At 35.9% G+C, this 27,193-nt stretch overlaps 1 protein-coding gene across 1 annotated transcript in view; it reads left to right on the top strand.

The window, feature by feature from the left end:
• Nucleotides 1–25,710, top strand: part of LOC309807271 (uncharacterized protein) — a gene marked incomplete at its 5' end in the record, with an annotated part of 40,508 nt that extends 14,798 nt beyond the window's left edge. The window contains 3 exons of the mRNA XM_082626636.1: nt 628–754; nt 18,402–18,494; nt 23,225–25,710. Coding sequence (XP_082482762.1) covers nt 628–754; nt 18,402–18,494; nt 23,225–24,312 — 1,308 coding nt within the window. The 3' untranslated portion in view covers nt 24,313–25,710. The remainder of the gene's footprint in view (nt 1–627; nt 755–18,401; nt 18,495–23,224) is intronic.
• Nucleotides 25,711–27,193: the final 1,483 nt, after the last annotated feature.

Genomic DNA, 27,193 nt, shown 5'->3' with positions numbered 1-27,193 from the left:
TGTCTTAAGCTCTATGGTATGTCTTGAAATAAAGTAATATCAGTCCTCCGACTTTGTTCTTTTTCAAAACTGTTTTCATATTCTAGGTTGTTTGCTTTCTATGTAAATACTAGAATTAACTTGTGATTCTAAAAATCCTGGTAAGCTTTTGATTATGATTTCATTGAATCTGTAGATTTCTTTGTGGAGAACTGATAATCTCCATCATACTGAATCTCCTAATCTATGAATTCAATATTTATCTCTGTTTACTAGGTTGTTTAGAGAATTTTGAGCTGAGAAAAGACATGACCTGACTTATAATTTAATAATAACTCTGAGAGTGGGCTCTAGTGAGACAGTGGTGGAAATAAATGATGTAGCAGGACTTTCAGTAATCCTTTCAAGAAATGGTGATGTTAGCAGTTGTACTTTGAAGTGATCAAATTTTGGCTGGAATTTAAAGGCAGAGCCAAAACTATGAAAATGCCTGCTTCCCGACGACATCACAGATAATGTGTGTACTGTCAGATATTTTTGATTTTTCATAATGTGAAAAAATTTCAGTTTTCATCTTACATTCCAAAGGTATTATCCATGTCACCTAATTTTGAATTCTTCAGATTGATGAGAAATGTGCTTTCACAGACATCAGTGTCATTCAAGGACGTGACTGTGGAGTTTTCCCTGGAGGAGTGGCAGTGTATGAGCTCTGCTCAGAGGACCCTGTACAGAGATGTGATGCTGGAGAACTACAGCCACCTTGTCTCATTGGGTGAGCCTACTTTATCATGTGACTGCCTACAGTGTATTTGATTTTCTGTTTCTTCTCCTGTTTTTAAAAAAATCATCTATATTGAGGTATAATTAACAGAAAATAAAATTCAACAAGTTTCTATGTATAATTCAGTGACTTTTGAAAAATGTGTACGGCTATACCACCAAAATCATACAGATATTTCCATCATGTGAAAATTTTCCTTATGGCCTTTCTCAGTCAGTCCTCTCTTCCCACCCATTTTATAATAATCACTGATCCTCTTTCTATTTCAATACTTTTGCCTTTTTTGAAAATTCATATAAATGGAATCACACTTTATATACTGTCTGTATGGCTTCTTTCCCTTAGCATAATTCTTTGGAGATTCATGGATATTGTTGTGTGTGTCTGTATTTATTCTTTATAGTGATGAGTAATGTTTTGTTCGATGGCGTGTATTTTCAGTTGTTGATAAGACATGAGGTCCTCTTTGCTTTGGTGCTATCATAAGTAAAGGTGCTATGAATATTTAAGTCCAAGTCTCTGTGTGGCCATGTTTTCATACCTTTGTGTAAAGACCCTAGTTGTTGTTTCCTGGGTCTTATGGCAAGTATTTATACCTACAGGAATACTTGGTTTTATTGTGCTTCACTTTATTAGGCTTCTCAGCTGTTACTTTTTTTTACAAATGGAAAGTTTGTGGCAGCCCCTTGGGTCCAACCATGTCTATTGCTGCCAGTTTTCAAACAGCATTTGCTCACTTTGTGTCTCTGTGTCATGTTTTCGTAATTCTCACAACGTTTCAAACTCTTTCATTATTATACTTGTTATGGTGATCTGTTGTAATTGTTTTGGGGCACCATGAATTGCACCCGTATGAGATGGCAAACTTGATTGATAAATATGTGTGTGTTTTGACTGCTCCGCTGACTGGCCATTCCCCCATCTCTCTCTTTCTCTTCAGGCCTCCTATTTCCTGAGACATAATAATATTGAAATTAGGCCAATTAATAACCCTACAATGGCTTGTAAGTGTTCAAATGAAAGGAAGAGTTACATGCCACTTACTTTAAATTAAAAAATAGACATTATTAGTAAGGAAGGCATGTTGAAAGCCGAGATATACTGAAAGCTAGGCTGATCGCACCAGTTAGCCAAGTTGTGAATGCAAAAGAAAAGTTCTTGAAGGAAAATTAAAGTGATAACTCGAGTGAACACATGAATGATAAGAAAGTGAAACAGCCTGATTACTGATATGGAGAATATTTTAGTGTCCTGGATAAAAGGTCAAACAACATTCCCTTAAGCCAAAGTGTAATCCAGGGCAAGGTCCTAACTCTCTTCAATTCTGTAAAGGCTGAGAGAGGCAAGCAACCTGCAGAAGAGTTGGAATCTATTATAGGTTGGTTCATGAGGGTTAAGGAAAGAAGCCATCTCTATAAGATGAACATGCAAGGGGGAGCAGCAAGTGCTGATGGAAAAGCTGCAGCAAGTTATCCAGAAGATCTAGTTAAGATGATTAATGAAGGTGGCTACATGATGCAACAGAGTTTTAATGTAGATGAAATACTCTTCTGTTGGAAAAGATGCCATCTAGGACTTTCATACGTAGAGAGGAGAAGTCAATGCCAGGCTTCAAAGCTTCAAGGACTCTCTTGTTGCGAGCTAATGCAGCTGGTGACTTTAATTTGAATCCAGGGCTCATTTACCATTCCAGAAATTCTAGGGGCCTTAGGAATTATGCTGAATTTACTTTGCCTGTGCTCTGGAAATGGAACAACAAAGCCTGGATGACAGCACATATGTTGACAATATGATTTACTGAGTATTTTAAGCCTATTGTTAGACCTACTGCTCAGAAAAAAGATTTCTTTCAAAACATGCTCATTGATTATGCACCTGGTCACTCAAGAGCTCTCTGTTGGAGATGTACGATGTGATTAGTATATTTATGCTTGCTAACACAACATCCATTCTGCAGCCCATGTGTTGAGTTGTTTTGACTTTCAAGTCTTATTATTTAAAAAATATATTTTGTAAAGCTATGGCTGCCATAGATATTGATTCCTCTGTGGGTCTGGGCAAAGTCAATTGAGAACCTTCTGGAAAGGACTGACCATTCTAGATGCCATTAAGAACGTTTGTGATTCATGGGAGGAGTTTATAATATCAGCCTGAACAGGAGTTTGGAAGAAGTTGATTCCAGTCCTTATGGATGACTTTGAGGGGTTCCAAACTTGAGTGTAGGAAGTAACTGCAGATGTGGTGGAAGAAGCAGAAGAATTAGAATTAGAAGCAGATCCTGAAGATGTGACTGAACTACTGCAATCCCATGATAAAAATTTAATGGATGAGGAGTTGCTTCTTGAAGGAGCAAAGAAAGTGGTTTCTTGAGATGGAATCTACTGGTGAAGACACTCTGAAGATCCTTCAAATGACAACAAAGGATTTAGAACATTACACATTTAGTTAATAAAGTAGTGGCGGGGTTTGAGAGGATTGACTAGTTTTGAAAGAAGTTTTACTGTCTGTAAAATGCTGTCAATTCTCTTTACATATTACGGAGAAATAATTCATGAAAGGAAGAGTCTGTTGATGTGACAAACTTCATTGTTGTCTTGTCTTAAGAAACTGCCACAGCCACCCCAGCCTTCAGTAACCACCACCATTAATAGTCAGCAGCATCAACACTGAGGCAAGACCCTCCACCAGCAAGATGACCATGCACTGAAGGCTCAGTGATGGTTAGCATTTTTTAGCAATAAAGTGTTATTTTAAATTAAGATATGTACATTGTTTTTTAAGACATAATGCTGTTGCAAACTTATTAGTCTACTCTGTGTGTAAACACAGCTTTTCTATGTACTAGGAAACCAAACAATTTGTACGACTCACTTTATTGTGGTATTCACTGTATTGTTGTGATCTGCAACCACACCTGCAGTGTCTCTGACGTATGCCTGTATATGAAGAAGAAAACAATAACTGCCAAATGTTTTTAAAGTGCATGTGTTATTTACGTGGGCATTAGTAACTTATAGTAATTCTAGTTGCTCCAAATATTCACCCTCATTTTGTGTTGTAAACCCGATGAGTTTTTATCCTTCTAGTGGGGGTCTGTTATATCTACTTGGGTTTCATTGATCATTTCTCTTTGGCTAATGATGATGAACAACTTTTGTATGCTAATTGTTCATTCACGTAGCTTTTAAAAAAGTAAGTTCAGATCCTTAGCCCATTTGTTTTGTTGAGTTTTTCAGCTTATAATTCAGTTGAAAGAGTTCTTTATACAATCTTAATAGAAGGCTTTTATAAGATACACATGTTGAAAGATTTTTCTCCTAATCTGTGGTTGATCTTTTTAGTTGTGAAACAGTTGGGCAAAAGGTTTTCATGTTGATGAAGTCCAATCTATCATTTCCTTTACTTTCCTATTCTATTCCCCCCACCCCCTATTTAATAATTTGCCTAAGAAATGTCATTCAGATTTTCTCCTCTGTTTTTTTCTAGAAATATCCTTGGTTTAGGTTTTACATTTAAGTCTTTGACTTTTTCCAGTTAATCTGTGTAAATGGTGTGAAATATAGATTGTGATTCATTTTTGCAGCTAAAGGTCTGCTTGGCTCACTGGTTATCCTTTTCCTATTCAGTTGCTTTGGCACCTTTTGAAATAAATTGTACATATATGCATAGGCTTCTCTCTGAATATCTTTCTGGTTTATTGATCTAAATACCTATCTTAATAGGTATGCACTATTTGACTAGTGCACTAGTCATGCACTATTTTGATTAATCTGTGCAGTAAGTTTTCACATCAGAAGGAGTAAGTCCTCTTAACTTTTTCTTTTGGCTATTACAGTTTCTTTTTCTTTCCCTATAAATTTTTAAAAAATTTATTTTTTCTAGTGGTGTTTTATAAGGATTGTGTTGAACGTTTAGAAGATTGGGGGGAAATTTACATCTAATAATACTGAATTTTCTGATGTGTGAACAATGTCCTTCCTTTTCCTTAGCTTTTAATGTTCCTTTGCAGTGTGTTACAGTTTTCACTTATGTGTCTTCAGCCTTTTTTGTGAGATGTATCCTTAAATCTTTTGATGCTATCTGTAATGATACTTTTAAAAACTTCAATTTCCAGTTGTTTTTTGGATTTAAGTAGGAATATAATTCATGTTCATTGATGTTGTTTATCTCTGTTTTGCTAACTTCACTTGTTACTTCTACTAGATGTCTTGAAGATTCCTTAGACTATTTTATATATTAAATAATATGATTTGTAAATAAAGATATTTTTATGTTTTTCTAATCTGTATGCGTTTTAATTTCTTTTTTGAACAGGCCAGGATTTAATGTGAAGAATTTATTTATTATTTACAACTAAGTATGATGTTAGTCATAGGCCTTAAATAGTTGCTCATTGTCACCTATTTCTTTTCTTTCTATTCCTAGTGCTGTAAAATTAATATCATTTCTTCCTTAAAAGTTCATACTAGAATTCATTACAGAAGCAATCTGGACCTGGAATTTTCTTTGTTGGAATTTTTTTTTTAATAACAACTTGATTGAGGTAGAATTCGTGTACCAAAAGTTCACCTAATTTAATTGACTCAATTCAGTATTTTTTAATATGTTCACAGAGATATGGAACTATCACCACTATTTAATTTTAGTATATTTTCACCCCAAGAAGAAACCCTAAGCTACTAATCTACTCTGTGTCCATAGAGATTTGCCTATTTTGGAGGTTTCATATAAATAGAATCACAAAATATATAGCTTTTTCTGAGCGGCTTCTTCTACTTAGCATGATCTTTTTAAGGTTCATCAGTGTTATAATATGTATCCGTAATCAAATTCAATTTCTGGTTAAGTAATATTTGATTTTATGGATATATCACATTTTGTTTTTCCATTGGTGGGCTTTGGGTTGTTTGCATTTTGACTATTAATGAATAATGCTGCTAGACCAGTTGTGTTTTTGTGTGCACACAGTTTTCCATTCTACCTTGTATATACTTAGCGTAGAATTACTGGGTGATATGGTAGCTCTGTTTAACAATTTTAGGAACTGCCAAAATAATTTTTCAAAGCAGTGGCACTTCTTTTACCACCCCACGAGCAATGAATGAGGGTTCCTGTTTTTCCACATGTACCTGAATAATTGTTACTGTCTGTTTTTTTTTTTTTTTTTAGCCCTCCTAAAAAAGTGGAGTGTGAAGTGGGATTTCATTATCGTTATGAGTTGTATCTCTCTAATTTTGAGCATTTTTAATGTGTTAATTGCTTACTGGCTGTTTTTATATATTCCTTGGAGAAATGTCTGTTCACATCCCATTCTCCCTTTATAAGTTGGGTTATTTGTCTTCATTGTTTGACTTTTAAGATTTTTAAATATAATCTGGATATAAGTCTCTTTATCAGTTATATGTTTTGTAAATATTTTCTTCCATTCTGTGAGTTGTCTTTTCACTTTCTACATAGAGCTCTTTGAATTGCAAAAGTTTTTTATTTTGACAATATCCAGCTGGCCTATTTTCTCTTTTCCTCTTTTTTGTCAAATCTCAGAAAACTTTGCCTAACTCAAAGTCAAAAACATTTACTCCTATTTTTTTCTGTATATTTTATAATTTTTTTCTCTACATTTAGGTCTGTTATTCATTTTGAGTTAATTTTTATAGATGGTATGTGTTACAACTTCATTCTTTTGCGTGTGAGTAGTGGTGTTTTCCAACATCATTTGTTGAAAAGACTATATTTTTCTGATTGAACTGTAGCACCCTTGTTGAAATTCAGTTGTCCATAGATGTAACGGTTTATTTCTGTCCTCTCACTTATATTCTATTGGTTTCTATTTTTATTTTTATGTTTATTCTCACACCAGTACTATCTTAATAGTATAGTATGTTATTGTGATTTATAATAAGAAAGAAGATTTGGTCTTCATCCCTGTTCCTGGCACAGAGTTCTAAATCCCTTGCGATTTCCTAAGTGTAAGAGAGATTGAGGTGTCTTTTGTTATTCATAACAAGCCCCTTTCAACCATGCCATAGTTCATGTTAATGAGGTAGCATTTGGAACCCCCCTGAGGATGTAGGCTTGTTGCCAGGAATACCAATCAAGTGATTTGAGGGTTGGGACATTCAGGCCCACCCCCTGACCTCCAGGGGTTGACTTAATTACTAATAACAGTTATTCCTACATAATGAAATCTCCATAAAAATTTCTGAACTCTAGGGTTCAGAGAGCTTTATTGTTGCTGAACACTTGTAGGTGGTGGGAGGTTGATGCTCCTGGACAGGGCATGGAAGCTTTGCCCTATGCAGCTTTTTCATCTGGCTGTTTCTGAGTTGTATGCTTTGTAATAAACATGGCGATCTATTAATAGTAAGTAAACTGTTTTCCTGAGTTCTGTGAGCCATTCTAGCAAATTAAACCTGAGGAGGAGGATGTGGGAACCTCTCCTTTATAGCTAGTTGGTCAGTAGCACAGGTCCTAACTTGGGCTTGTAATTGACATCTGAAGTGTGAGGAGAGGCAGTCTTTTGGGATTGAACCCCTAGCCTGTGGGATCTGATGCAAACTCCAAGTAGATATGTCAGAACTGAATTGAATGTAGGACACCTTGCTTGTATTGCAGAGTTGCCTGGTAGTGGGAAAAACCTCTACACATTCAGTGACCAGCAGTGAAGTAGTATTGAGAATACAGAAGTATTTTGTGAGTGGAGACAGTAATATAGATGAGAAACAGGAGTGTTTTCCATAACAGAGTAATTGAAATTGAATAGTGTGGGCCCTCCAAGTTTTTTTCTTTATCAAGGTTGTTTTAGCTATTCTGGGTAACTTGCATTTCCATAATTTTAGGATTGGTTTGTCAATATCTGTAAAAGAGTAGAGCTGAGATTTTGAGAGGGTTTGACTGAATCTGTAGCTCAACTCCTGGAGTATTGCCATCTTGACAACTGTCATTCTTCTGACCCATGAACATGGAGATTATCTGTCTTTCCATTTATTTAGGCCTTTTAAAATTTATTGCAATGATATTTTGTGGCTTTAAATGGGCAAGATTTATACTTTCATTAGAGCTATTCTAAGTATTCTGTTTGATGCTATTGTAAATGGAATTATTTTCTTTATTTCATATTTGGATTGCTTATTGCTAGTGCATAGAAATACAGCTGAGTTTTGCATATTTATCTTGTATTCTGCAACCTTGATGAACCTGGTTATTAGCTTTCATAAGTTTATTTATTTATTTCTAGATACCTTAGGATTTTCTATACTGATTTGGTTTACCTTGCCCTTCCTTTCTTTGCTGTTTTATGATAAAATTTAAGCTCATGAATTGAGACTTGGTTTTGCTTTATTATTTTTATTTATTTATTTTTAATGAATTTATTTTTGGCTGCGTTGGGTCTTCGTTGCTGCACGCAGCCTTTCTCTAGTTGCAGTAAGTGGGGCCTACTCTTTGTTGTGTTGTGTGGGCTTCTTGTTGCGGTGCGCGGGCTTCTCATTGCGGTGGCTTCTCGTTGCGGAGCACGGGCTCTAGGTGCGCAGGCTTCAGTAGTTGTGGCGTGTGGGCCCAGTAGTTGTGGCTCACAGGCTCTAGAGCGCAGGCTCAGTAGTTGTGGCACACGGGCTTAGTTGCTCTGCAGTGTGGGATCTGCCTGGACCAGGGCTTGAACCCATGTCCCCTGCATTGACAGGTGAATTCTTAACCACTACACGCCACCAGGGAAATCCCGGTTTTGTTTTTTTAATGTAAGCATAAGGCTCTCTATTTTCCTTTGAAAACTGCTTTAGCTGCATCACACAAGTTTTGTTGTTGTGTTTTTATTTTCATTTAATCCAAGATATTTTTTAAAATGTTCTGTGATTTCTTGTTTGATCTATTGGCTTTGTAGAATTTGTTTACTTTCCAACTATTTGTTTCATAATTTCATATTGTTATAATTTTTATATCCTTTGTTTGTGTGTCACTCTGGATAATATTTCATGTATGGTTCAATCTTATTGAATGTATTGAAATTGGTCTTACGGCCTAGCATATGATCCTGGGAAATGTTCCATATGTGACTGAAAAGAGTACTTTTTCTTGATGGGTATTAGTTCCAGTGGGCTGATCGTATTGCTGAAGTCTTCTGTATCCTTTTAATATCTTACCTACTTGTTTTATTAAATATTGAGAAAGGAATTTGAGTATCTGAGTATAATTTGTGTGTTATCTTCTTTTTTAACAAGATTTGCTTCAGGCATTTTGAAGCTCTGTTTTTAAGTGGCAAAGCACTTAGGATTGTTACATCCTCCTGATGCATTTTCCCTTTTAACATTTTGCATTGTTTATTTTTATTCCTGGTAGTATTTCTTTTCCTGAATTTTGTTTGGTACTGTATAGTCAGTCAGACTATCATTTGCTTATTGTGTGCTTTGTGTGATATATAGTTTTTCTGTCCTTTTATTTCTAACCTGTGTCTTTACATTCACAGTCAGTTTCTAAGAGACAGTATGTTTGTTTTACTTTTTATTAGCACTGATAATTTTTGTGTTTTAGCAAAATGTTCATATCACTTATATTTAATGTTATCTTTGTGGTTGAATTTGAAACCTTGCTGTTTACCTTCTAGTTTTTTGTCTTTTTTCCCCCCTTTTTCCTGCCTTCTCTGTGATTAATTCGTTCCCCCCCACCCCCAACCTTTTTTTTTTCTTTGGCTGCACTGTGTGGCATGCAGGACCTCAGTTCCCTGACCAGGGATTGAACCCGGGCCCTCAGCAGTGAAAGCACAAGTCCTAAGCACTGGACCACCAGGGAATTCCCTTAACTACTTATTTTTAATGAATTTCCTTTAACCACTTTTGGCTTCTGAGATATACTTGTTTGTATTTTTAGTGGTTTCTAAATATACATCTCTAAAGTGTAAGTCTGCCTTCAAAAAATATCTTGTTACTTCAACTGTGTTATTACAGAATATTTTCCTTTTCTGTCTTTCATCCTTTGTGTTCTTGTTGTCATTTATTTTACTTCTGCGTATCTTGTAATCCACATAATACATTGTTTTCTTCTTATAAAATGTTATTTGCACTTTAATACATTTTAAAAATGAGAACAATGTGTTTTTAAAATGAGAACAATAACTTGTACAAAATGTTATTTGCACTTTAATATATTTTTTAAATGAGAACAATGTATTTATATATTGTCCATTTACATTTCTCTTTATGTCTTTTGTGTAGATTCATATTTACACTTGGTATAATTTTTTAAAATTCAGATGACTTAACTTTTCTTTTAGATCTGGTCAGCTGGCAATGGGTTTTAATTATTCATTTGTCTAAAAGAGTCATTATATTTTTGGATAATTACTAGCACTTTGAGTTTGCTCAGGATTCCACACACTGGTCTGGGGAGACAAGAGGAACCTAACTTGATTGGGACAGGTGAAATTTAATACTTAATTTTGGGTCCTTTATTTAGCAGAGAAAGTTAGTAAGAATAATGTACTGAATTTGTAAGGTAAGCACGAACAGTTTGAAAATCTCATGTTTGGGCATACTGACTTTTTTTTTTAAAGCTGCCATTTAGAATAAATCACAGGGGAACAGAAATGTTTGCTATTCTAATATTAAAGACTTTTGAATCATCTGGGAAAATTTGTTAGAAATGCAGATTCTCATATGTCACCCCAGAGCCACAACTTAAGAACCACTAGAGTAATAGAGTGCTCAGTTGGCCAGGTGCCCTTTGAAATTAATGAGGAATTCCTAGAGGCACTGAATATGGCAGTCTCTTAGGACCATATGGCCCTTTGACTTGGGAGTCCCAGTGACCTTTTCAGAGTGCCTTTGAGGTCAAAAGTTGCCATAGCGACATTAAGGTATTAGCCTTTTGCACCGTTCACAAGCAAACAATGCAGTTTCCAAATAACTATATAATTGGAACATAACAAAATGAATGCAAAAGTACATGAGAACCTACATGTTTTATTAAAGAGATCTATGTCAGTTTTTATATCTGATGTAATATTGGTAATCCTTATAACAAAACCCTTTGGAGTCTTTTAGTGTTTTTCTCCTCTCCAGGGAGTATATTGTCCTGCCTTGAAGTTCAGTTTTGGACTTTTGTTTTAACTCTGTTTTCTCAACATGTTCATGTTTTTCTCTATCTTCTTTAACCTATGGAGTGTATTAGAATAGCAGCTTTGAGGTCCTTGGAAGCAAATTTAATCTCAGATGACATTTTTTCTTCTGTCCCATTGATTGACTAGTTTCCTGGTCATGAATCATGTTTTCCTTCTTTTCATATTTGGCCATTTTTTTAAAATTTAATTTTAATTTTATACTGGGGTATAGTTGATTTATAATGTTGTAGTAGTTTCAGGGTACAGCAGAATGATTTAGTTTTACATATTCATATAAGCATTCTTTTTCAGATTCTTTTTCCATATCGATTAGTATAGAATATTGAGTAGAGTTCCCTGTACTATAAAGTATATCCTTGTTTATTTTATATATAGTAGTGTGTATATGTTAATCCCAAACTCCTAACTAGTCCCTCCCCCGCCTTTCCCCTTTGGTAACCATAAATTTGTTTTCAAATTTATGAGTCTGTTTCTGTTTTGTAAATAAGTTCACTTACATCATTTTTTTAGATTCCACATGTAAGGATATCATGTTATATTTATCTTTCTCTGTCTGACTTCACTTAGTGTGATAATCTCTAGGTCCATCTGCAAATGGCATTATTTTATTCTTTTTGCTGCAAATGTTGCAAATGGCGTTATTTTGTTCTTTTTTATGGCTGAGTAATATTCCATTGTAGATATGCACCACATCTTTATCCATTCCTCTGTCAATGGACACTTCGGTTGCTTCCTTGTCTTGGCTAACTGTAAATAGTGCTGCAGTGAACATTGGGATGCATGTGTCTTTTTAAATTATGGTTTTCTCTGGTTATATGCCCAGGAGTGGGATTGCTGGGTCATATGGTAGTTGTATTTTTAGGTTTTCAAGAAACCTCCATACTGTTCTCCATAGTGCTTGTACCAAATTACATTACCACCGACAATGGAGGAGGGTTCCCTTTTCTCCATACCCTCTCCAGCATTTATTGTTCATAGACTTTTTGATGATGGCCAGTCTGACTGGTGTGAGGTGATACATCATTGTAGTTTTGATTTGCATTTCTCTAATTATTAGAGATGTTGAGCATCTTTTCTTGTGCTTTTTGGCCACCTGTATGTCTTCTTTGGAGAAATGTCTATTTACATCTTTTGCCCATTTATTGATTGTTTTGTTTTGTGGGGTTTTTTTGATATTGAGCTTCATGAACTGTTTGTATATTTTGCAGATTAATCCTTTGTCGGTTGCTTTCTTTGCAAATATTTTATCTCATTCTGTAGATTGTCTTTTTGTTTTGTTTATAGTTTCCTGTGCTGTGCAAAAGGTTTTAAGTTTAATTAGGTCTGTTTATTTGTTTTTATTTTTATTACTCTAGGAGGTGGATCTAAATAGATGTTGCTGCGATTTATGCCAGAGTGTCTGCCTGTGTTTTCCTCTAAGAGTTTTATAGTATCTGGCCTTACATTTAGGTCTTTAATCCATTTTGAGTTTATTTTTGTCTATGGTGTTAGAGAATGTTCTGGTGTCATTCTTTTTACATGTTGCTGTCCAGTTTTCCCAGCACCATTTATTGAAGAGGTTGTCTTTTGTTCATTGTATGTTCTGGCCTCCATTGTTGTAGATTAATTGACCATAGTTGTGTGGGTTTATTTCTGGGCTTTCTATCCTGGTCCATTGATCTGTATTTCTGCTTTTGTGCCAGTACCATACTGTTTTGATGACTGTAGCTTTGTAGGATAGTCTGAAGTCAGGGAGTCTGATTCCTCCAGCTCCATTTTGCTTTCTCAAGATTGCTTTGGCTATTCAGGGTCTTTTTTGTCTCCATACAAATTTTCAATTTTTTTGTTCTAGTTCTGTGAAAAATGCCATTGATAATTTGATACGGATTACATTGGATCTGTAGATTGCCTTGGGTAGAATAGTCATTTTGATAATACTGTTTCTTCCAATCCAAGAGCATGGTATATATTCCCATCTGTTTGTGTCATCTTCAGTTTCTTTCATCAGCGTCTTATAGTTTTCAGAGTACAGGTCTTTTGCTTCCTTTGGTAGGTTTATTCCTAGGTATTTTATTCTTTTTGATGTGATGGTAAATGGGATTGTTTCCTTAACTCCTCTTTCTGATCTTTCATTGTTAGTGTATAGGAATGCAAGAGATTTCTGTGCATCAGTTTTGTATCCTGCAAACTTACCACATTCACTAATTAGCTCTAGTAGTTTTCTTGTAGCATCTTTAGGATTTTCTATGTATAATATTGTGTCATTTGTGAACAGTGACAGTTTTACTTCTTCTTTTCCAATTTGGATTCCTTTTGTTTCTTTTTCTTCTCTGATTGCGATGGCTAGGACTTCCAAAACTATAAAAGTGAATAAAAGTGGCAAGACTGGGGATCCTTGTCTTGTTCATGATCTTAGAGGAAATGCTTTCAACTTTTCATGGTTGAGAATGATGTTAACTGTGGGCTTGTCATATATGGCCTTTATTATGTTGAGGTAGGTTTCCTCTATGCCCACATTTGGAGAATTTTTATAATAAATGGGTGCTGAATTTTGTTGAAAGCTTTTTCTGCTTCTGTTGAGATGATGATACAGTTTTTATTCTTCTGTTTGTAAATGTGGTGTATCATACTGATTGATTTGTGCATATTGAAGAATTCTTGCATCTCTGGGATAAATCCCACTTGGTCATTGTGTATGATCCTTTTAATGTATTGTTGAATTTGGTTTTTTAGTATTCTGTTGAGTATTTTTGCATCTATGTTCATCAGTGATATTGGCCTGTCATTTTCTTTTTTGTGGTGTCTTTGTCTCGTTTTGGTATCAGGGTGATGGTGGCCTCATAGAACAAGTTTGGGAGTATTCCTTCCACTGCAATTTTTTGGAAGAGTTCCAGAAGGATAGGTGTTACCGCTTCTCTAAATGTTGATGGAATTCGCCTGTGAAGCCATCTGGTCCTGGACTTTTGTTTCTTGGAAATTTTTTAATCACAGTTTCAATTTCAGTACTTGTGATTGGTCTGTTTATATTTTCTATTTCTTCCTGGTTCAGTCTTGGGAGATTGTACCTTGCTAAGAATTTGTCCATTACTTCTAGGTTGTCCATTTTATTGGCATATAGTTGCTTGTAGTAGTTTCTTATAGATCCTTTGTGTTTCTATGGTGTGAGTTATGACTTCTCCTTTTTCTTTTCTAATTTTATTGATTTGAGCCCTCTCCCTTTTTTTCTTGATGAGTCTGGCTAAAGGTTTACCAATTTTTTATCTTTTCAAAGAACCAGCTTTTAGTTTCATTGACCTTTTCTATGTTTTCTCCATCTCTATTTCATTTATTTCTGCTCTAATCTTTATTATTTCTTTTCTTATGCTACCTTTGGAATTTGTTTGTTCTTCTTTCTCTAGTTGCTTTTGGTGTAAGGTTAGGTTGTTAATATTTGAGATTTTTCTTCTTTCTTGTGGTAAGGTTGTATTTCTATGAACTTCCCCCTTAGAACTGCTTTTGCTGCCTCCCGTGTTTCAGATCATCGTGTTTTCATATGTGTCTAAGTATTTTTTTATTTCCGCTTTGATTTCTTCAGTGATCCATTGGTTGTTTAGTAATATATTGTTTATCCTCCATGTGTTTGTGTTTTTTACAGTTTTTTTCCTTGTAGTGGATTTCTAATCTCAGAGCAGTGTGGTTGGAGGAGATGCTTGCTATGATGTAAATCTTCTTAAATTTACAGAGGCTTGATTTGTGACCCAAGATGTGATCTATCCTGGAGGTTGTTCTGTGTGCACTTGAGAAGAATGTGTATTCTGCTGCTGTCTGATGGAATGTCCTATAAATATCAACTAAGTCGTTTAAGACTTGTGTTTCCTTAGTGATTTTCTCTGTGGATGATCTGTCCTTTGTTGAAGGTGGGCTTTAATGATAGTGGCATTAAAATCTCCCACTATTATGTGTTATTGTTGATTTCTCCTTTTATGGCTGTTAGTACTTGCCTTATATATCAAGTTGCTCCTATGTTGGGGGCATATATATTTACAATTTTTATATCTTCTTCTTGGATTAATCCCTTGATCATTATTCAGTGTCCTTATTTTTTTTTTTGTAACAGTCTTTATTTTAAAGTCTATTTTGTCTGATAAAAGATTGGTACTCCAGCTTTCTTTTGATTTCCATTTGCTTGGAATATCTTTTTCCATTCCTTCACTTTCAGTCTGTATGTGTCCCTAGGTCTGAAGTGGGTTTTTTGTAGACAACATATATATGGGTCTTGTTTTTGTATCCATTCAGCCAGCCTATAAGTCTTTTGGGTGGAGCATATCTGTATGTATGTTCTTATTGCCATTTTGTTAATTGTCTTGAATTTGTATTTGCGGGGCTTTTTTCTTCCCTTCCTCTTTTCTCTTCTCTGGTGATTTGATGACTATCTTTAGAGTTGTGTTTGCCTTGCTTTTTCTTTTTTTGTGTGTGTGTATCTTTTGTAGATTTTCGGTTTATGGTTACTATAAGGTTTTGATATAGAAGTCTGTATATAAACAAGATTGTTTTAAGCTGCTGGTCTTTTAATTTCAAATGCATTTTCAATATCCTACATTTGTACCATCCTCTCCTCACAGTTGCTGGCTTTGATATCATTTCTGTGTGGATGATTTCCTACCTTTACTCTGTTTGCCTTTACCAGTGAACTTTTCCATTAATAATTTTCTTGTTTCTAGTTGTGACTTTCTTTTCATCTGGAGAAGTTCCTTTAGCATTTGTTGTAAAGGTGGTTTGTTGGTGCTGAATTCTCTCAGGTTTTACTTGTCTGTAAAACTTTTGATTTCTCCATTGAATCTGAACGAGAGCCTTGCTGGGTAGAGGATTCTTGGTTGTAGATTCTTCCCTTTCACCACTTTCAGTATATCATACCACTCCCTTCTGGCCTGCAGAGTTTCTGCTGAAAAATCAGCTCATAAGTTTATGGGAATTTTGTTCTATGTTATTTGTTGCTTATCCTTGTTGCTGTTAATATTTTCTCATTGTATTTAATTTTTGTCAGTTTGATTAATGTGTGTCTCAGTGTGTTCCTCCTTGGGTTTATCCTGACTGGGCCTCTGCAGTTCCTGGACTTGGGTGACTGTTTCCTTTCCCATGTTAGGGAAATCTTCAGTTATTATCTCTTCAAATATTTTCTCAGGCCCTTTCTCTCTTCTTCTGCAACCCCTATAATGTGAATATTGGTGCATATAATGTTGTCCCAGAGGTCTCTTAGACTGTTCTCATTTCTTTGCATTCTTTTTTCTTTATCTGTTCTGCAGCAGTGATTCCAACAATCTGTCTTCCAGCTCACTTATTTGTTAGTCTGCCTCATTTTTCCTGCTATTGATTCCTTCTCATGTATTTATATTTCAGCTATTGTATTGTTCAACTCTCTTCTCAAAGCTTCTAGTGCGTTATTAAACATTTCTTCTATCTTCTTCATCTGTGCCTCATTCTTTTTCCAAGATCTTGGATCATCTTTACTATCATTACTCTGTATTCTTTTTCAGTTACATTGGCTATCTCTATTTCACTTAGCTGTTATTCTGTGGTTTTATCTTGTTCCTTTGTCTGGGCCATAATTCTCTGCCGTCTGATTTTATCTAACTTTCTGTGTTTGTGGTCTCTGTTCCTCAGTTTGCAGAACTGTAGTTCCTTTTGCTTCTGGTGTCTGCTCCCTAGTTGGTGAGGTTGGTCCAGAGACTTGTGTAGGCTTCCTGGTTGGAGAGACTGGTGCCTGCCCTCTGGTGGGTGGAGCTGGGTCTTGTCCCTCTGGTGGGGAGGACCTTGTCAGGGGGTTTGTTTAGAGGCAGCTGTGGGGTTAGGAAGACTTTAGGCAGCCTGTCTGCTGGTGGGTGAGGCTGTGTTCCCACCTTGTAGGTTGTTTGGCCTGAGGCATCCTTGCACTGGAGCCTGTAGGCTGTTGGTTGGGTCCAGCTGTCGGTGCCAAGATGACAATCTCCCGAAGAGCTCATGGTGATGATTATTTCTTGAGGCCTCCACCAGCAATGTACTTGCCCCCACAAACAGTCACAGCCAACCCCCACTTCTCCAAGAAACCCTCCAAGACCCACAGCTATGTCTGGCGCAGGCTCCTACAGAGTCACTGCTTTGCCCTGGTTCCTACTGCACAAGAAACCTTGTGTTTGCCCTCCAAGAATGGAATCTCTGTTTCCCCCAGTCCTTTGGAGCTCCTGCGCTCAAGCCCCGCTAGTGTTCACAGCCAAATGCTCTGGCAGTGCCTTCTCCTGATGCCAGACCCACAGACTTGGGAGCCTGACGTGGGGCTCAGAATTCTCACTCCTGTGGGAGAATCTCTGCGATATAATTATTTTCCAGTTTGTAGGCCACCTACCCAGTGAGCATGGGATTTGATTATATCACAGAAGCTCCCCTCCCACCATCTCGTTTTGGCTTCTCCTTTGTCTTTGGGTGTAGAATACCTTGTTTGGTAGGTTCAAGTCTTTTCTGTCAATGGTTGATTACAGTTGCGATTTTGATGTTTTCATGAGAGGAGGTGAGCTCAAGTTCTTCTACTCTGCCATCTTGTCTCCTGCTCCCCGCCCCATACTTGGTCATTTTTGATAGTGTGCTACATATTGTGACTTTTGCATTGTTGGCTGCTAGATCTTGTGATACTTGTTTAAATTCTTTGGTGCATTTTTTGGGGGAGTAGTAAATTACTTGAGAACAATTTTAATCCTTTCAGTGTTTGCTTCTAATATAATTTAATTCAAGTAAATCATTTAAATTAACTCAGTATTTGCTTGTTATTTCAGGTCTAGAGCATTCTTTAAGACTAACTTGGTCACACTAGTGGCACAATAATACTCGTGGATGCAGAGCATCTAATACCTCACATAGTAGAAGATCTTTCCACTCTTTCCAAACAGCCTGTCTGTGTGTATGCTTAGAAAGCGTTCCACCTATTGTGTTTGGGTTCTTTTTCCTCCATTGTTGGAAACTTTCTTATATGAATGTACAAATTTTACTCAAGGTGACCTTTCTGTTAGAGCTTCCTGCCTCTCTCTCAGCGTACCTCTGTCCTCTGAAATATTTTACTCCAGAAATTCTAATTGTTTTGGCTTTCCTGAACTCTGAACTTTGCGTTCTGTAGTTCAGCAGGCTGTGATTTGGTGTCTTCTTCCTGTACCATAACCTAGAAATTCTGTTTCTTTCCCTTCTCTCAGAGGTCATGTGTAATACCTAAAGGTCATTATTTCATTGATTTTGTATGGTTCCCAGTTGTTTGGCATGTACCGTTATTCCTCTTACACCATCATGGTCATGATTGGAAGTTCCTGTGCAGAGCCTTATTTAAACCTCTGTACATGTAGACTCAGTGTTATGTATCCTTATGATTCAGGGCTTTAATGGGATCAATTCCTTTTTAGATTCAGAAAAAAATTATATTGTACTTTCCTCTCCAAAGGAAAGGTCAAATGAGCACCATCACTTTGCTACTCCTATAACTATTCCTTTCTTCACATTCATGTGCATTAAAGCCAGTTCAGCTGACCTAAATGCCATATTATTTCCCATTTACAGGGTATTATTTTACAAAACCGGATGTAATCATCAAGTTGGAGCAAGATGATCCATTGTTATTAGAGGAAGAATTTCTAAACAAGAGCCATACAGGTGAGTTGAGTACTTTAGACACAACTCCAGGGGAAGTTAGATCCAAAACGGTCAGTTAGAGGTGGACATTGTGAAATAGTTTAAACACTTTTCTTTGTGAGGACTTATATCTTGAAGTGTGTAAAGAGTATACCAAATATGATATAAATGAGTGTAAGAAAAGGGATGGAATATTAGCACATTGATTTTCTCATCTTACAAATAGTAAGCTTCAAGATACAGTACAAACCCAAATACATAGATGATTATTCTAAATATAAATGATATAAACATTTCCATTCAAACATGCAATTTAGCAGTCATTCACATGGGGAATTTTCTCTAGTTTTATGCATTGTTACCTTAGAAGTCAAGAGTCAGTAAATCATGTATTTGGTCCTGGTTTCTCTGTTGTTTCTGTGGCCTCTTTAATATCTCTACACTAGACCATTTCATATTGATTACAGCACCTTTATGACATGTTTTAATAATGAGCTGATCAAATTTCAAAAAATACTCATGAGATTTTTTTTTGACTTTATGCTAAACCTTGAATTTAACTTTGAAAAATTGAATTCAGCCTTGACTAAGATTAATGAATCCTGAATTTTTTTTTATGTTTTCTTAATTTACCACTTTGTATTTCTGATTTTCCAAATTAATTTTAGGTATGTCTCAAATACAGTCTAATAGCATTTTCTTTTAATAGTTTACATTAGCCCATTCATATTGATTGGCAGTTACTTCTAAATGCTGTTTCTGTGTATAATGTTACAGAAGCTCTTCAGTAATAGCCCTGCTTTCTTTTCTTTTTAGAATAAGTGTGTTTTTCTCCTAATAACATAGTTAGGTTGTACTTTGGCTTAAGGTGTGACCATAAAAATTTATAATCTCATGCAATTGCCTAATGATCCATTTATTTAGACAATGTCTAGTAATCACCTGATGTGTAACCAGTTATGAAATTAAAATGCTTACTTTCTCTTCCTTCCCATATTTTAACACCCAATTTTAGTTTCTTTTATAATCTCTCTCAGTTTTTACCTCTTCAATATCATTGTGACTGTTACTTGATTTTTCAGCTGTAAGTTATGTATTTGGCTTCCTAGCTTTTCAAGATGTGAAAAACATCAGGATTACATCTCATTACTTTTGTTACATCTTACTTTTCTGATATTGAATATATTTTTTCTAAATGTCCAAATTCTTAAGGCCTCTAAAAGAGAGTTGTAAAACAGCACAGAAATGAGAGTAATTAATTCCTATAAATTTTATGAGTGATATGACATGTAATGATGCAGAAGCTTGAGAAAGACCTGATGTTTTTCTGATCCAGTCATATTCTGTTTCTTTATGAGAATTATAATTCCATGGGTGGTCACTCTGTACTGTTTCTTATCATGGACAGAATAGTTGTATGTATATTTATGCTGAGTTTCATACTTTCATAACCATGAGGAGACAAACAGTGGGAAATGATATTTGTTATAAATATACCTCAGAAAGAATTTATTTCTGTAATACATAAGGAATTCAGATCTTAAGACAGATATCTCCTTAGTATGGCCTTCTATGACTGTCGTATTTTAAATGTCACTCCTGTGTCAAATAGTCTTATTTCCTCCTTTTTTCTGTTTCATTTTTCTCCCAACCACTCAACACCTAATATACTATTGTGAAGTATGAATTTTTCCCTCTGTCTCTTTCCCCTGGAATATAAGCTCTCTGAGAGCAGATATTTAAAATATTTTATTTTCTGATTCAGTACCTGAGACAAAAACTTGGGACTCAAATGTATGTTAAATATTAAACTACTAAAATTGTTAGTAAAAAGGCAAGCATCCTATTTAGAAGAGTCAAAGTCCATAAAGAGGCATTTCTCAAAGAAGGGGATGAATGGCATAGATGAAAAAAAATGCTTACTCTGGGAAGCACAAATTCAAATCAGATCACACTGTAGTATGATGTTCTTCCCACTCAATTTTCAAACATGGAGAAGTTTTATGATTCCAAGAGTAGGATGATATGCAGGGAATCATCAACAAGGCAGGAGCAGTATTAATTGGTATTTGGGAAAACAGATTAGCATTTTCTTTAAATTTTAACATACCTGTTCCCCATGACTCAGTAGTTTCACTCCCAGGTTTATCTTCTAGAGTTTCTTATACATTTTCACTGGGAGACAAAATAAGACACTCTTCATACAACATTTGTAAAAAGCCCAATTTTGGAAGGAACCTCAATACTAATTTACATGTGAACTTAAGGTTAAATCATGATATAATAATACAATGGAATATTACACACTGCAGGACAACCATGGTCTATGAAGCTAAAATGAAAATTATGCATATGAAATCAAGCAGCAAAAGTCTATTGGTAGAAAAATGCCATATAAATAATGGCCAGAAACAAAAAACTGAATAGTATCTTGTTATTTGGAACAGAATGTTAAAACATACACACATACAAAAATTAAGATGTACTTAAAATGAATGTGTGTGGGTAAATTATTTGGTGTATAATGCACCAGAAGAGAATATTCCCTACTTTATTCCTGCCTCTTCTGGGACATTATATATAATTAATATTGTATAGTTAGTTACATTGGATTGACCATAAGGTTGGAGAGAGGTATTTCATACTTATTGATGCAGCAGTCAAATTTCTTTGACTAAGCCAGTGTAACTGAGAGTGGTCTGGGTAGCTCTGAAACATACTGCATTTAAAAAAAAAAAAAAAATATATATATATATATATTTTAATTTATTTATTTACTTTGGCTGCATTGGGTCTTTGTTGCTGTGCGCAGGCTTTCTCTAGTTGCAGTGTGTGGGGGCTACACTTCATTGTGGTGCACAGGCTTCTCTTGTTTCGGAGCACAGGCTCTAGGCACATGGGCTTCAGTAGTTGTGGCTCATGGTCTCTAGAGTGCAGGCTCAGTAGTTGTGGCGCACAGGCTTAGTTGCTCTGCAGCATGTGGGATCTTCCCAGACCAGGGCTCAAACCCCTGTCCCCTGCATTGGCAGGCAGATTCTTAACCACTGCAGCACCAGCGAAGTTTCATACTGCATTTTTAAGGACTACTAATTTATTTCATATCACAGAGGAGTGCAAAAATAATCAGAGAATGAGAGTTCTGTTTCAGATTTAGGAGCACAAAGCTGCATGAAATATATTTTATAGGCTCTAAGAAGGTATCAGTTGAAAGAGGAACAATTATTTTAGGGGTAGCTAAAAAACTGTCAACATGCCATTAATTTTAAGATGAATCCTGATTTAAGTGATAATAATTTGCTTAAAAATGTGTGTGCCTCAATATGCATGTGTGCTCTCCATCTATTCATTGTTAAGATGAATGGTATAGGCGGTACTTATTGTGAGAGTGTTAATTAGTGTTGGGGAGCTCTAAAAAGGTATTTTCTTAGTCAAGTTTAGAGAATAGTATTGCCTCAAAAGATATCTAGATTAATCTTTAATCCTTAAGTTGGGATATAGAGTTACTTAGAGAAAGGATTGTGAGTAGAAGATAAACGTTGAAACTGAAAAATATTATTGTAGTTAAGGAACCACTGCTAGGAGACAAATAGCCTGGCCAGGCTAGATTGGAAAATATGGAGTTGTGAAATGGTAGCTAGAATATCTAATGTGCCTGGAGTTGTTAAAAAAAAAAAGTTATTTTCCAGAATGATGCCACTTAACTCCTGTTTTCTGTTGTATTTAGAGTAGTGTGTTCAGTGCCACCTTAGGTTTTAGCATAGGGCTGGCATTTTACATCAAAGGTTAAAATAGCCTAGGTAAGATCAGTCACACATATGAAAGAAACTTTTATGTGAAATGAATAAAAAGGGTATTTCTAAATGGGCTTTTGGAAACAGGTTGAAACATGCTATTTATGGATATCAGTTAATAGAAACTAAGTATGTTGAGAAGTAGGTGGAATGCTTATATAGAGATTAGTCATGGTTAAGACTAGTTTCAGGAGAGTGAGTAATTATAGTGAAAGTGGAAACTTATGATTTGATGTTCAAGAGAGGTTTGTTGTTGAACAACCCTGGTATAGTAAACTAAGGCATTAGAGCCAGCATACAGAAGTGAATTCATTCTAGGTCAAATTATGGTTTTACCTCTCATCACTTTTCCACTTCTTGTACATTTGTATTTCTGTGAGTAACTCCAGGAGGATTTGAGCTTGAGCTATAGAATTGTTTCTATAATCAGGAGAAAATTAGTGCAATTATAAATTTACTTTAGTGTTGATGTGTTTAGAATAGAAAAGGGTGGACTCCAGCCAGAAGCTGGTAGACTTCCCACTGTAATCTCTAGTTGGAAGTATAAGGACCTGGACATTGTTATTCTTCCTCAGTCCAATCCCTTCTTTGATCTATCAGTTGAAAACCCTTATTAACTGATTTTTCTTAAATTCTACCTACTGCTCATAATCAGTCATCCCAGTCTCTCATTTTCAGCTTTCCTGAGTGAACCACTTTTGAGAGTCCTATTATCTATTTACCATTCATTTCCTTATTTTTAAAATGCCAACTATATAGTAATAATCATCATAATTTTGTTGTCCTTTTTTCTCAGGGAGTATAGGAATAGTATAAACATTTGGAATGTTTATTTCAGGGAGGCTTGGTGCCTAGAAAGCAAATAGTTAAATACAATATAGCACATATATATAAAGGCTGCATCCTATAAGAAATGTGTTTAATGTTCATAAGACATTTTTATTTTCTTTATTTTATAAGACAGCAAACTTGATAACCTCTTAGAGCAAAGTCTGGCAAATCAAGGAAAATACTTGCAGGAAGACTTTTTTGCTCAACTTCAGAATAAAGACACAGTTGAGGAAACTTTCTGCCCGAAGTTACACTTCAGAGAACATCAGAGCACTCACTCAGAAATAAAGACCTTTGAAATTGGAGGTGACTTAAGCCCTGTTGCAGCCCTTACCATTCCCCAGACATATGACACAAAAGGGAGCTTCTGTCATGATACCATATTTTGGCAAACCTCGCCCGCTCAGACTACCTTTAGTGTACATCAAAGAACTCAAATAAGGGTGAAACCCTATGGATGTAAAGAATGTGGAAAATTCTTCTCTAGGAAGTATTACCTTATTGGACATCAGAGAACTCACAGTGGGGAGAGACCTTATGCATGTAACGAATGTGAGAAAACTTTTACCCACACGTCACACCTCAGAGATCATCAGAGAACTCATACAGGGGAGAAACCATATGTATGTAGTGAGTGTGGGAAAGCTTTTAGCCATAAGTCAACCATAAAAAGACATCAGAGAAGTCACACAGGTGAGAAACCCTATGAGTGTAATAAATGTGGAAAAGTCTTCTATACAAAGTTTCACCTCACTGAGCATCAGAATAGTCACACAGGGGCAAAACGCTATGAATGTAGTGAGTGTGGAAAATCTATCTGTAGGAAATCATACCTCGTTGTGCATCAGAGAATTCACACAGGGGAGAAACCCTATGAATGTAATCAGTGTGGAGTATTTTTCTATAGGAAGTCATACCTCACTGGACATCAGAGAACTCATAGTGGGGAGAGACCTTATGCATGTAATGAATGTGAGAAAACTTTTACCCACATGTCAAACCTCAGAGAACATCAGAGAACTCATACAGGGGAGAAACCATATGTATGTAGTGACTGTGGGAAAGCTTTTAGCCATAAGTCAACCCTAAAAAGACATCAGAGAAATCACACAGGGGAGAAACCCTATGAGTGTAATAAATGTGGAAAATGTCTCTCTAGGAAGTCTCACCTCACTCGGCATCAAAATTCACACAGAACAGAAACCTTAGCAGTGTAGTAAGTGTGGAAAATCCTTCTGTGAAAATTCTCATCTACCTCTGCATCAGTGAATTCATGGAGGAGAAACCCAATGAATGGGTTGCATGTGAGAAAGTTTTTAGCTAGATGCCAGTCCTAAAGAGTTCAGAGAACTCATACTGGGGAGAAATCCTATTAGTAATGAACATGAGAAAGTTTTCCCCTATAAACTAAACCTCAGAGTACATCAGACAGTCCCCACGTGGGAGAAACCCGATCAACGTAGTAAACTTTAGAAAACTTAAAGCAGCAACCCAGGCCTAAGAACACATCAGAGAAGTCACACGGGGAAATCCCATTAACATGATGAATATGGGAAAGCTTTTAGCCAGAAGTCAGGTCTTAGGAAACATCAGGCTGAGAAACTCTGTGAATGTAATGGATATGGGGAAACTTTGACTGGAAGTGCAGCATCAGAGAACTCAGGGGAAGATCAATGAATATAATAAACCTGGAAATTTTCTCTTCGAGAAGTCAACCATCAATCAACAAAACTCACAGAGAAATCCCTCATGTGTATTGCATATGGATAGTGTTTCAACCAGATTTCAGCCCTCATTGGACATTAGAGGACTCACACAAGAGGTAAATCCTTGAAATTAATCATTTATAAACAGTCTTTCCACCAGACTACTCAGCGGGTGTTCGAAATTTACACAGGAAAAAAATCCTGTGAAGGTAAGTGATGAGGAAAACTTTTCTCCCCAAAGACCACCTTCAATTTAATTGTACTGGAATCCAGCATGAGGGTAGTGGGAATTATGCACTTTTTATGTAAAAACTATCATTATGTAAATATGTTAGAGGATACATTTGGATAGTTAAAATACCTCATGTTCCTATTTTCTCTTACTGTTTTCTGGCCAGTGTATAAAAGATATACAATTGTTACTGAATTGCCTCTTCAGGAAAGAAGCCAAACAGTGTTTTCTGCAAGACTTTTATTGTCTCAGGGTCACCAGTGCATTTAGTGTGAATATTATATTCATTATGCAAAAGTCATATGCACAGTCATTTGAAGAACAAATCTGATTCAATTGAGTTGCTGTGAACAGTGATACTCACAATTTACCCTGTAAACAGAAAAAGAAGTTGTATTTCCATTCTCCTTTAGTTCAAAATATTTTAAAATTATCTGGGACTCTTTTGATCTACATGTTATTTAGAAGTGTGTTGTTCAGTCTGCAAATGTTTTGATATTTCTGGCTGTTTTTTAAATAATTCATTAATTTTTAATTCTTTAATTAATTCTTCAAAAGCTTCATTGTCTTTTGAATTGTGCATTGTGACCCACAATGTTGTCTATCTCAATCAAAGTGCCATCTGAGCTTAAAAATGTGTATTCTGCTGTTGTAGAATAAAGTATTCTATAAATGTTGATTAGATCCCATTGATTAATGGTGCTGCTCAGTTCAACTGTGTCCTTGTTTTGACTGATGAATCCATTAAGTACAAATGGAAGTTTGTTGAAATCTCAAACTATAATTGTTTTCAGTTCTTTTTTTTTTTAAATTTATTTATTGACTTTTGGTTGTGTTGGGTCTTTATTTCTGCACGTGAACTTTCTCTTGTTGCAGCAAGCGGGGGCTACTCAGCATTGCGGTGCTCGGGCTTCTCATTTCTGTGGCTTCTCTTGTTGCGAAGCAGGCTTAGTAGTTGTGGCGCATGGGCTTAGTCACTCTGCGGCATGTGGGATCTTCCTGGACCAGGGCTCAAACCCGTGTCCTCTGCATTGGCAGGCAGATTCTTAACCACTGTGCCACCAGGGAAGTCCCAGTTCTTGCCTCCTATTTTGATGTGTTTTTAGACACATACCCTTGAGGCTTGTTCTATCTTCTGCTGAATCTACCCCTTTATCATTATGTAATGCTCCTCTTTATTCCTGATAATTTTCCTTTTGTTAATTCAGCTTTGTCTGAAAGTAATAAAGCTACTGTAGTTTACTTTTGTTTTTGTTGTTTTTTAATGGCTTATTAAATTTTATTTATTTATTTATTTGGCTTAGTTGCAGCACACCAGACCCTTTGTTGTGGTGCATGTTCTCTTCATTGCGGCTCACAGTCTTCTCTTTAGTTGTGTCACAGAGGCTCCAGAGCATGCGGGCTCAGTAGTTGCGGTGTGCAGGCTTAGTTGCCCTGTGGCATGTGAGATCTTAGTTCCCCAACCAGGGATCGAACCCATGTTCCCTGCATTGGAAGGCGGAATTTTAACCACTGGACCACCAGAAAGTCCCTTCATCCCTTTACTTTTAATATATCTTTTTACATTCAAAGGGGTTTTGTATAGATAGCATATATTTGGGTCTTTTTTAAATCCACTCTGAGATTGTTTTTTCATTGGTATATTTAGATAATTCACATATATCTGCCCTGTTTTAAAATATTTATTCATTGTACTTTTTCATTCTTCTCTTTTTCTGCCTTGTGTAATTTTAACTGTGCATTTTATGTGATTGCATTTTCTTTTGATATATCAGTTATCATTTTTAAAGCTTTAGTGGTTGCCCCAGAGTACACTATACACTTGAAGGTAATTCAGGTAGCTTTCAAATAATACTCTATATGCTGGAGGTTTGAACAGCATATTCCTAGATAGTTTTATTTATATATGGCTTGGTATCCTCTGGCTTCCTGGATCTGTGGTGGGAGTCTGTCACTAATTTTGAAAAACTCAGCCATTATTATTTAAAATATTTCATTTGTTTTTGCCTTCTTCTTCTGGTATCCTCATTATCCGTATGTTGCTTCCTTTGTCATTGTCCACACATCCCTTGGATGTTCTGTCCGGGTTTTTTTTTTTCCTTTTTTTCCTCTTGCATTTCAATTTGCTGTTTCCATCTTGAAGTTCATTGATTGTTCCTC

This window comes from Mesoplodon mirus (genome assembly GCF_964341445.2).
Source record: "Mesoplodon mirus genome assembly, chromosome: 1".
In the NCBI taxonomy this organism is placed as follows: domain Eukaryota; kingdom Metazoa; phylum Chordata; class Mammalia; order Artiodactyla; family Ziphiidae; genus Mesoplodon; species Mesoplodon mirus.
This window is presented reverse-complemented; position numbering and strand designations above follow the sequence as displayed.